At 47.0% G+C, this 11,671-nt stretch overlaps 1 protein-coding gene across 4 annotated transcripts in view; it reads right to left on the reverse strand.

The window, feature by feature from the left end:
• Tmem164 (transmembrane protein 164) overlaps nt 1-10,422 on the reverse strand; it is a 181,752-nt gene extending 171,330 nt beyond the window's left edge. The window contains exons 1-2 of one of the 4 annotated variants that reach the window (XM_070039912.1): nt 10,230-10,422; nt 8,845-9,123 (exon numbers count right to left, since the gene is read on the reverse strand). In XM_070039912.1, coding sequence (XP_069896013.1) covers nt 8,845-8,853 — 9 coding nt within the window. In that variant the 5' untranslated portion in view covers nt 8,854-9,123; nt 10,230-10,422. Of the gene's footprint in view, nt 1-8,844; nt 9,509-9,836; nt 9,938-10,229 lie in introns of those variants that run through there. The other 3 variants (XM_070039910.1, XM_070039908.1, XM_070039911.1) reach the window with 3 other exon arrangements.
• Between the last annotated feature and the right edge of the window lie 1,249 nt (nt 10,423-11,671).

Consider the following 11,671-nt stretch of genomic DNA (forward strand, 5'->3'; position numbering starts at 1 on the left):
GAGAGACAAGGAAACAGGAAAAACAATACGAGAAAGACATAGACACAATTCCAGCAGTGAAAAATGAAGGCTGGGAGGGAGGGTGAGACAGCACCATATTTTACCTGTTCTGTTGTGGCATTTACTCAGAACAGCAAGTAGGCTGTGAGCCACTAAAAAGCATTTCCTAGTTGCATGTGGGCTAACTGCCATCTCGACATTCTTATTTTCTGTTCACTTAACCTCAGTGTTCTGTATATCTGCCCTTGACAGCATGGGCCCTCGTTGGAACAGCCCAGAGAACATAATTCTCTATCTTATGTCCGCTACTGACAATTCATGGGCATCCGCAGTTCTCTTATCAACAGTTAGAAATGACAGAGCATTTCTAGAGTCTCACTTAGCTTGCAGAGGGAGAAATAAGAAGAAATGAGCTCCTGATAATGACGCAAATGATTCCAGGTTGTGCTTGGGACAATATACCGTAAAAGAGGAAGGGACTCTGCCTTTGCAGTCACTGTTTCTTATACCTAGAATTATCTTTTTTATTTTTTGTCGGTCATGGGGCTTGAACTCTGGGCCTGGGCGCTGTCCCTCAGCTCTTCAGTTCAAGGCAAGTGCTTCTACTACTTGAGCTACAGCCCACTTCTGGTTTTCTGGTGGTTAATTGGAGATGAGTCTCATGGACCTTCCTGACTGGGGCTGGCTATGAACCATGATCCTCAGATTTTAGCCTCCTGAGTAGCTAGGGTTACAGGCATGAGCCACCAATGCCCGGCATACCTAGAATTATCTTATTTCCTCCATCACCCTCATTCCTTCACATAACTTTATTGAGCATCTATTACAGCTAAGCCCGTTCGAGGCACCAGAACAAAGAATGAGATAAACAAGGAGTTCAGGAGTCTCTGTTAGCAATAATAATAATAATAATAAGTATACTATATGAGCCAGTTCAGCTCAATTACCTCCTCTAGGAAGCTTTTCTTAAATATATTAGGAAAAGGCTGTCTCCCTCTATGATCTACTTCTGAGCCACTTCTTGCCTCCAATGCTGGACACTTACAGGCATTCAGAGGTTTGCTGAATGAACACAAAATGACTAAATACACGTGAGTATTTAAAACCAGAGTATCATAAACAGTTGATTATTTACATGAATAAGAATTGAACAATAAAACATGCTGAAAGTTGTTTGGGGAAGGGGGAAGGGAGGAAAGGGAAAGTGATAGTAGAAGGATGATTGATCAGGATGCACTGTATAAATGTGTGGAAGTGTGACAACCTATTCAACTAATGTATAACATACAAAATTACAGGGATTTATAAAAAAGAGTATCACTGGGCACCAGTGACTCACACCTCTAATCCTAGCTACTCAGGAGCTGAGATCCTAGAATTGTAGTTTGAAGCCAACCCAGGCAGGAAGTCTGTAAGATTCTTATCTCCAATTAACCACTAAAAAGCCTGAATTGGAGCTGTGGCTCAAGTGGTCGAGTGCTAGCCTTGAGCACAAAAGAGCTCATGGACAGTGCCCAGGCCCTGAGTTCAAGCCCCAGCACTGGTGTGAATATGCAAACGTACACACACACTTACACACACACACACACACACACACACACACACACACACACAAAGTATCACCAAAAGTTAGTATGTAACATCCAAGTGTGAAAATTTCCTCATGTTTGTCTACATATCTTAGAGAATGGAAGGAGGGAGTCTACATGGTCATACTTTGCTAAGAAAACTCATATTAAATTTAAAAAAAAGAAAAAATTATCACTCTCTTATGATATGTATGATGTATAAAACTATCACAGTGAAACGCTTTGTACAATTGATATATGTTAATAAAAGAGAAAAAATTTAAAAATGAAAAAAAAAGAAAACTCATATTACTCTAAAGTTCCCTTAAATTCCATTGCATAATTATTTGGGAATCTTAACCTCTACTAATTTGGGCCATGCTACCCAATACCCACACCAACCCTAACATGTTGCCAGAAGACCCTGACAGCTCACACCAGTTGGAAGGAACACTTGAGCCAACATCCCATCTAATACTTTGACTACCAAGTAATGTCTGTCAATTTGGAGCCCCAACTTCATCAGCATTAGAACCATAGGGAGTTTGTTATAAACACACACTCTCATCCTTACCCTTGACCTGCTTAGAGTGCTGTGTAGAGAGCCAGTTTCCAAGGATCCTCACAAGGAAAACTTTTCACACTCAGAGTTGTTGGTTATTGTTTGGCCAATAACTAGCAGGAAAGGAACATTTAAGGAGAGATTCTCTCAGTGTAATAAAACATAGAGCAACAAAGAAAGGGAACTGGTGGTATAACTCAGTGATAAAGTTCTTGCAGAGCATGCACGTGGCCCTGGCTTCCATCCCAGCACTGGAAATAAAAAGACAAATTTTTAAAAAGGACAGGAGAAGCTGAGAAATCTCGATCTTCTTGTGGAGTATGTCAATGAGACGTGTTAATAATGAGCTACCCACTACAAAGTACAGGAGGGGAAAGAGGAATTGTGAGTCACTAGCTTAATAACATTCTTTTCATTTATATGATATTAAAGAAACAAGAAATCAAAGTTGGCATGTCCACATATCTGCCAAGGGATTAAGACTGAGATCCAACAACATAACTTCCTAATCAGGATGAAAACAAGCAGATACTTTGGGCTAAGAGTGGGCCTTGGTTCTAATAACCAGCTCTTTGTGATAGAAATTCTACAAAAAGATGTGAGAGCTAGAGCTGACTGCCTTTCTACTCTGAGTATTTCAAAATTTTTTAAAAAAAGCAAACAAGAAGATTCTCTTCCTGGGCATACAGGAACTATGTGAGCCCTCAGGGGACCACAGGGAGGGCCACTAGAGGGGAGAAAAAAAGGAAAGCAAAAAGTCAACTCTATCAGGCAGTCAGGCACCATTATCCAAGCAAACATTAATCAATTAGTGTGCCGGTAACATATTGTATTCAGCTCCACAGGGAGTTCCACTACTGTACGGTTTTCCTTATAAAAACTGCTCCTGCTAACAGTGGCGACTGAAGAACCATGCAAAAACAAGCAACCAGGCCAAACACAAGATTATCTACCTGCATACAAAAGGATTCATTAAAGAGCTGGGGATTTGACCCAGGGCCTCATACATACAAAGCATGCACTGTACAACTCAGCTATACCCCCTTCCCCAGCCCCTTACCTAGGACTTTAGGAAGTATTCAGAGGTCTGGGGAAGGAAGAGAAAGAGTATTATTAGAATGATGAGAATAATTGGAGTCAGGTCAGTATCATCTACAAAGGTTTCACAAAGAAGAATCTTCAGAATATCCAGAGGATGGGAACCAAAATAAATCCTATGAAGACTAAGAAGTAGGTGGTAAATCTGTGGCAAAGGAACAAAAATCCAAGGAGCCTGTGGATCAGTCACAGAGCTGAAGCCAGCAACATATGGTTATTTTAAAAGCAAACACAATGCTGGCTTGCACTAACAGGTGCACAGCATGAAAAGGATGAGAAGAAAATCCATCCTCTCTGTTTGGTGTGAGCTAGACCTCTGGTAAAAGTGCCCAGTTTTGCATACTGTGCAGTACAAGGACATGCAGACTTAGGCATGCAGCCATTAAAAGCATCAGCAACGATGAGAAGAATGACTTCACTAGCTATCAAGAAAGGTGAAAGGAGGTGAAGCTTGACTGTCTTTGAATCTCAAGCAAAACACATTGGTCACCTGCCCATTCTGATCAGCTTTGCCCAGCTTCTCCAGTTAAGTGATCACATATTTATCAAAAGATTAAAATACTTTGTTTCTATGTGACCCATTTCATGGTGAAGGCTGAGATAGGAAAAGGTTAAAGAATTTGTTCAAGTTCCTGTAGCAAGCCATTGGTAAAACAAGCATCATAATTTTAAATCCCAGTGCTGCTATGGAGTATTTCTACAAATCCACTCCACCTCTCATTATAACAGATGTCCCCAAAGACTGTAACAATGGAAGATGGGAAAATGCAAATTTCCTTTGGGGGTGGAAATAAAACAAACTAAAGAGGAAAGTCATGCCTCACTGCCGAGGCTCATATAAACATCATCCCCTTGTGTCTCCCTGGACTGACAACACAGGATACAGTCCATCTGATAAGCTGTCAACAGATGGCTGATCCCTCATTGTACCTATTACCTACAGATGCCAATTCCAAGCAGGAACAGTAATCAGTGCTCCAGACAACAGATGGGGAACGAGGAGGTGTATCTGCTCTAAAGTCAAAAGGGAAAGTAAAGAGCCTAGTTTTCACCTCCATCAGGTTTTCTCTGAAAGAAATCCATCACGTGGTATCTGGAATACATCAGTGTAAGCTGCAAAGAATTACCATCAAAAGCTCAGGAGTTTCTGAGTAGAGGCCAATCACCACCTTTACCAAGGAGGTAAGAAAAACCAAACAGGAAACACAAAGCAAGTAAGCCATATATGATGAAAAATCAAACTCTAAAATACTATAAGGAAGACAAAAAAAGGAATAACAATGGCTAACTCTAAAAAAATAACAGGGTTCAGTACTACTGGCCAAAAAAAAAAAACAACCATCTAGTGACTCAGAGCTAAAGGGTCAATAGCACCAATTATTACTTGCCAAATGTCCAGCTTGGAGACAGCCTGTTCTATGTGCACAGACATGGAGGGTTAAATGGCATATGCTACACCCAGCTAAGTTCAGTAGTTAATCAGGAGATGCTGGCACAAACACACACAGAACTTACAGGAACTGGACAATTAAACAAGACATGCAAAATGGGATCTTTTCATTAAGACAAATTACAACCTAACTGAGCTCTAGAAAGATACAGGCCCACAAACTTCATACCACTAGTGTTTACAAACACAATTAGACAAACTACATAGAGTTTTGTTTTTGATTTGAGAGTATTTTGCTATACAGCCCAGGCCAGGCTCCCACTGAGTAACACAGTCTAGTTTTGAACTTACCTTCCTGCCTTAACCTCACCGCGCAAATTCTGGAATTACAGGCAGATACCACCACTAAGGTACCACCACTACACCTAGCTGAGAATTCTAATCCTTCCCCTAAAAAACTACATCTTTATAAGAATCTCTCCTTGCTTGCTTAAGCATGGGTTTCTTCTCACTGTGGCAGCTCAGATCTAAAGCCATCCACCTATGCCACTAGCTTGGCAGGGATTTTTAATAAGCAGCACAATTTTAGCCATATCTGCTAAAATCATGAGCAAAAGGAGACTGACTGGCTATGCTTTAAGAAATTATCACTGGTATGTATGGTAGGGACCATGGATATTTAGCAAGGTTTTAATTGTGCTATGCTAACCTTCACATTAAGGATGAAAACCCCTAAATATTTTCAGCTATGAGATGGTGCTACAGCAATCCTAGAGCCATATCAATATACAGTCCTAGACGTGTGAGAAATCAGACAAGACCAAAAAGAAACCCAACAGCAGGAAATCTGATCAGGAACAGAATTCAGATACAACTTCTGCATTTCCTTATGCTACTCCCATTAGAAGTAATCAAAGTCAGCATGGCCGTGACTAACCCCTTAGAAGTAATCAAAGGCAGCATGGCCGTGACTAAGGTCTGTGTACAAGGCTTTTGGAATGAATATTTGCAGACTAAAAAATGGTGGGTCAAAAGGTAACAAAATTCCCTCTGAATTCTCTTACTAGCTAAGCAGTATCATCCTTGTGACAAACTTAACATCCACTCTGAGGAAGAAAGCCATACTTTACTGCTGCATTATAGCCTAATTTGACTAATTCATTTCTAAAGCACTTCTTTTTTTTTTTTTTTTTTGGTCAGTCATGGGGCTTGAACTCTGGGCCTGAGCGCTGTCCCTGCGCTCTTCAGCTCAAGGCTAGCACTCTACTGCTTGAGCCACAGTGCCACTTCCGGTTTTCTAGTGGTTTATTGGAGATAAGAGTCTCACAGACTTTCCTGCTGGGGCTGGCTTTGAACTTCGATGCTTAGACCTCACCCTCCTGAGTAGCTAGGATTACAGGCATGAGCCACCAGCGCCCGGCCAAAGCACTTCTTTATATTCTACCTCACCCTTGAAATAGACAAGGTCATAGGAAGCATTTTAACATGCCTTTCTTCAGGCCTAAGCTTATCTATCACAACCCTAAATAAGATAATGCGTATGAGAGTGCTTTATAGATAGTAAAGTGCTAAATAAAAGTAAGGTATTATTAACCTCACCTACTCTCATTAGTCATTGCTACAATGTGCCAACCATCTGTTAATTTTTTAAGCACTCACATCAACTTTAAAAAAAAATCCATACATTCCTACTTGCAGGGAACAGCCACACAAAGGGTATAGAATATCAAAGGCTAGGTTCCCCTCCTTCCCCCCTCCCCCCCCCCACACACACGGTGATAGAAAGCAATGTTTTGGGATAAAGGACAAAGGAATATACTCCTGGTAGGGCTCAAGAATTTCTCAGCATGACTCTGCTCCCTTCCCTCAGTGTTTAATAGCTAAGTGCAGGACAGGAGAAAAACCACAGGTGTCAGAAATCAGTGCAAAGTCTCCCAAACATACATCTAGGTGCTATTATCCTCTGCATGTGTAAGGCTTACTAGAAGCCACAGGGATCACAACATACATGGGGGCTGGCTACCTGACATCCACAGAGAAAACACTAGTTTTACATTCATGGAAAAGACACTGGTTTTCTTTTTCCACAAAAGCTGGTCAAAAAGTAAGCCTTTCAGAAGAGCTCTCTGACATATCTTCATCTGCTGTGTATGGAGAAAAGAATCACGGGATGTGTACTGCCAAAAACCAAGAGTACAGCTCTGCATCATTCTGCAGATGAGCAAACTGAGGCCCAAGAAGTGCTCTTTTCCCAAAGTCACATAACTCATTAATGCTAGCCTTAGGCCTCCTAAATCTAAAAGCCTCTTAAATCTTCCCTCTAAAATCACGGTGCTGCCAGATTTGAAGTCATCACAGCCACAGCAGCCCTTGAGATTGAATTTAGTTCTTTGTTGACCTTCTAGATATGTGGTTGCCAGAGGCCTCAAGACCCCTTTGTAGAAGGAGCACCTCTGACCCTCACCACCTGCCACCCTAAAAAAGCACTCCTGTCCAGAGAGCCTTCCACAGCAACGGCTGAGATGTGTTGTTTTTTCTGGGTAACAAAAAGCCCATTCATAAACAAGAAAGAAAGAGGACTGGCTCAAATTTACACAGAAGGTCTAGCTGGGCCAGCCCTGGATTTCCTGTGAATGGCATCACTTCCCAAGATGCCCTCTCTGAAACAAAAAGACTGCCCATTCCATCTCCATTCCATGCTTACAGCCACCCAGTCACTAATGCCTCATCATTCAAGCAATCCACACCTCCTTGCCACATGTGCATACTGGGAGAGACCACAGGTCATTTACTACATTTTACAGATTAGGAAACTGAGGCCAGGGATGTGCCACCAAACATTAGTTCCTAGGAACACAGTTGCTAGCAAGTCTCTGAGCCATGAATAGACAGTACAGTGCTCATCTGCCTCTCTTGCCTTGCCTCAGGGCTGTCCCACCACCCACTGCCACCCTCAAGTTGAGACTGACAGCCTGTTCCAGATACTAATTCATCTTTTGGATGCAGGCAAGTGACCTATCACTAAGCTCTAGTGAGGCAGTAAAATTGAGATAACAATGTTAACCTCCTGCCCCATATAGGGTTGTCACAAACTGTCTACAAATATAAAAGCAATAAAGATGGTAATGATAGGTTTCTAAATTGCCCTTAAATAAAACCCACCAGTTTTCCACAGGCTGAACTGTAAAAAAAAGATGGAATCACTGTCCCATGCTCCCTTCTTTCCTCCTCCTCCTCCTCCTCCTCCTCCTCTTCCTCCTCCTCCTCCTCCCCTTCCTCCTCCTCCTCCTTGTCCTCCTCCTCCTCCTTGTCCTCCTCCTCCTCCTTGTCCTCCTCCTCCTCCTTGTCCTCCTCCTCCTCCTCTCTCTGCACAGGCTGAGTACTGAAAAGCAGTTTCACTCTTGGTCTTCACCCAGATTATTTTTCTGTATTTGGAAATTTCTCTTTCAATCCCTTTTTGTTTTCCATAGCATAGCTAATAGCTAGAAGTTTGGAAGATAAAGAAATCAGTTCTCTGATCAACCCTGGAGACCAAATGTTTGATAAGATGGAAAGGTTCCCAAAGAGTAAGTAAATACCCTTTCATCAGAGATAGGAGATAGAGATCACCAGCTCCACATTCCCCAGTGAGCCTGGTCTGCTTTAGAGAGCTCCTGGTAGGCGTTTGGGGTTGCTGTAGCACCTTAGAACTCAAAGACCTCACTCACCATAAGATCATAAATTCCCAAATGAAAGTCATTAACTGAAACCGGTAAATTATTTCCCCAAAATACCACAGTGAAGACAAGGAAGCTTACATGACCACCTCCCAGGAAGGAATAACACCAGGCCCCTGAGAAATTAAGTACTGGAAAAGACAAGAGAGCCGAGCCTTGGGCCACTGAAGTGATTCAGAAAGGGCACCTGGCTGGGGCTGGACTTCCTGCTTGGGGAAGGCCAGGCAAGGGCAGCACTGGAAAGGTAGGAGGGGCTTGGAGCTTGCATGTTGCCCTTCTAAGGTTCACACACAAGCTTCCTCACCTCCACTGTGGCGCTGACACTTGGTGCAAAAGTGAAAAAAAAAACAAATCTGAAATTAGCACAAAGGTAGCCACTAACTGGAAAATCATTTTTAAGGGTCCCATCTTCCATAGGGATGAAAGAAGTGTATCTACACTGTGGAGCTTCCTGAGCACACAAATGAGTCTTATCACTTAGGCTGCCCAGGAAAAAGTCAACAGACTCACATGCATCATGGTGACCAGGTGACAGGGGTTGAGCAGGTAGATGACGGTCCTGGTGGCGAACTTAAAGCCCACCTCTACCCCGAAGGTCAGGCACAGGGCTACTAAGAGCAGATTCTTGCTCAGGCTCTCCTTGCCTTCCTCTGGCCGCTGGGTCACCTGCTGTGGCTGGCTGCCAAGGCCACCCCTACCGTCCTCCGTCCGCCTCAGGATGTGCCGCAGGGCCACCAGGATCTCCAACAGGGCCAGAGTCAGGACCACCACACTTTCCAGCAGCCGCTGCTGCCAAGAGAGGAAGGCAGCACAGTCGGGGCCCCCATTGCCTGCAAAACTGGGGTCCACGCCCCCATAGAGCCAGTCCAGGAGACTTTGGTAGCTATACCGGGACATGATGTAAAGTGGCTCTTGACCACCTTGCGGGAAGCAAGAGCGAGATGAAATAAGAGCTCAGGGTCGCCTGGGTGGTGGTACATGTAAGGAGGGCACCTCCCACCACCCACCCCCCTTCGGACACCGGGGCACCTAGAGCAAGAAGGGACGGGCAGCTACACGCAAGGCCCGGGGTAAAGTGCTGGATCTAACTTGTCCCCACGGCTGTCTGGGGGAGCCCCCCGCGCTTCTCCAGTGGCCACCAACGAGGCAGGGTTGAAAGGAGCCGTTGGCCAATCTAAAAGGAAGGAGAGGAAAAAAAAAGGTCTCAAAGAGGCAATTGCATCGGGAATTAACGAAGCAGGGAGGGGTAACTAGCATGGGGAAGGAAAGGGGAACCGGGGTAGTGGCAAAGCAAGCAGGGGTTAGGGAAGCCAGACGCCGAGAGGGTAAGGGTGGAGGCCGAGGGGACCCGGCACTGCCGAGGGTGCAAAGTGGGAAGGGGAGGGAGGCCAACAGGGTGAGAGCAAAGAGACACGCGGAGGCTAGGAGAGGAGCCGGTAGGGCCAGACAGGCAGGGCGGGCGACAGGGATGGCAGGGGCGCCGGACTCCACGTCTCACGCACTGCTCAGAGAGATCGCTTACTCCTGCAACCGCGTGGCCGTCTCTGTCCCCAGCTAGCAACTTCGCCGCGGACGGCCCCTCCAACCAATTTACTGCCGTCCCGGTCGGTCCAGCCTCCCGCCTCCCGGGTACACCCCCTAGCCCCCAGCTCCACCCCCGGCCCCAGACGCCCGCCCACCGAGCAGCACCACCCTCCGCCCGAGGCCCGCCCGGGACCAGCCCCCCTCTCCCAGGCAGCAGCAGGAGGAAGCGGAGAGGGAGGGCGGAAGGCTGAGCCAGCCCAGAGCCGGGTTGCAGCGGCCCCCACCCTCCACCCCAGCACCGCGGTATCTTCCCGCGCCTCCCGCCCCGGCTCCAGGGACGGGCCGCCGCACCCCACGGGGGCTGCACTTACCGGCAGCCTGACCCCGCGGCCCAGGCTTGGGCGCGATTGCTCGGTTCCTTGTACTCCCAGCGCCCCAGCACTTAGCTCCTCAGGCGGCCGGGGCCGCAGCCACCGCTGCCACCACCGCCTCCGCGCAGGGCTGCACCTCCCCGTCTTCCTCCCCCCCCCAACAGCGGCGGCACTAGCTTCCTCCTTCTTCCCCTCCCTCTCTCCTCCTCCTCGCCTCCACCTTCCCCCCGCCCTTGTCCCTCCCCGCGTCCAGTTCAATCTCCCTACCACCTTCCCACACGTCCTCAGGCCACCAAAACTCCGCCTTGCCTGCTCTGCGGGGTCTCCCGCAATCCCCCCCCTCCCAGCCCCCCTTGTCCACCGTTCACACTTCCCTGCCAGGCTCCTCGGCCCTCCCCCCCCACACCCAGTTGCTTCCCTCCAGAGACTCAATCTCCTCCTCCTCCTCCTCCCCCCCTTCCTCCTCTTCCCCCTCCTCCTCCTCCTCCTCCTCTGCCGCCGCTGTCGCCTCCGCCTCCTCCTCTTCCTCCTCTGCCTCCTCCTCGTTCTCGTGGCCTGCCTAGTCTTGTCTCCTGCACTCTGAGCCTGCACGCATGCACGACTGCCCTACCCTTCTTCGCCACGGCGACACAAGTCGCCACCCCTAGGGGGAAGCCTGGTTAACCGACTCCGCCTCCAGTGCCCCGCTTTTCCAGTCACTTCTTTGGACACTGGCACATAGTAGGCACCCAGCAGTCCTCACTAACTTCTGGCAAAACGCAGAAGACTGGCGCGTGTGGAGAACTGCAGCGGGGCAAGCTTGGCTTTGGGGGTATTGCTGAGACTGGCTTTCTGAACCCGTCCCCATTTTATCTGCCGCGAAATGGTAGATTTACTTAAAACCACGAAAGTGAGGGTGTCATCTCCCACCCTTCTTAGTCATGCCCTACTCCCCCACTTCGTGCCTGAGCTTCCTTTTCCTGCTTCTCTCCTTCCAGCTCAGGTTTGTGTTTTTCTTTCTACCTCCAGCCACACAGCTCAGAGCTGCCCGTCCTCCACCCCACCCTTTTCCTCTCTCTTGGGTCGTGCCTTTTGTGGGAGACTACAGGAGGAAACGCAGCTTCCCCTGACCTCTTTCCCTCCTCCCTCCCTGGGAGACAGCAGCTGCTTCCTAACCCACACTTGGAAAGGGCATCCAGGACAATGTGAGTGCTGTCCAGGAGCAGGGTCCCCTCTTCACAACTGCTTTCCACCTAGCACTGGGTTTGATTTGCTTGGGACAAGGAAATAGGAAAATGACTGCATAGGAATCCACTTCATGTTGCTTTTATATTTATTGAGGACTCACAGTAAGAATACCCAGCAAGACACTATTAGGCACCTTGCCTAGGAAACACTTTCAGATATTGGCAGCCAACTAGGTTCAAAACAAAATATAATCAGGCTATTGCCCTCCAATCCTT

Source organism: Dipodomys merriami, unplaced genomic scaffold (assembly GCF_024711535.1).
Source record: "Dipodomys merriami isolate MVZ:Mamm:240054 unplaced genomic scaffold, mDipMer1.0.p SCAF_3, whole genome shotgun sequence".
Lineage (NCBI taxonomy): Eukaryota > Metazoa > Chordata > Mammalia > Rodentia > Heteromyidae > Dipodomys > Dipodomys merriami.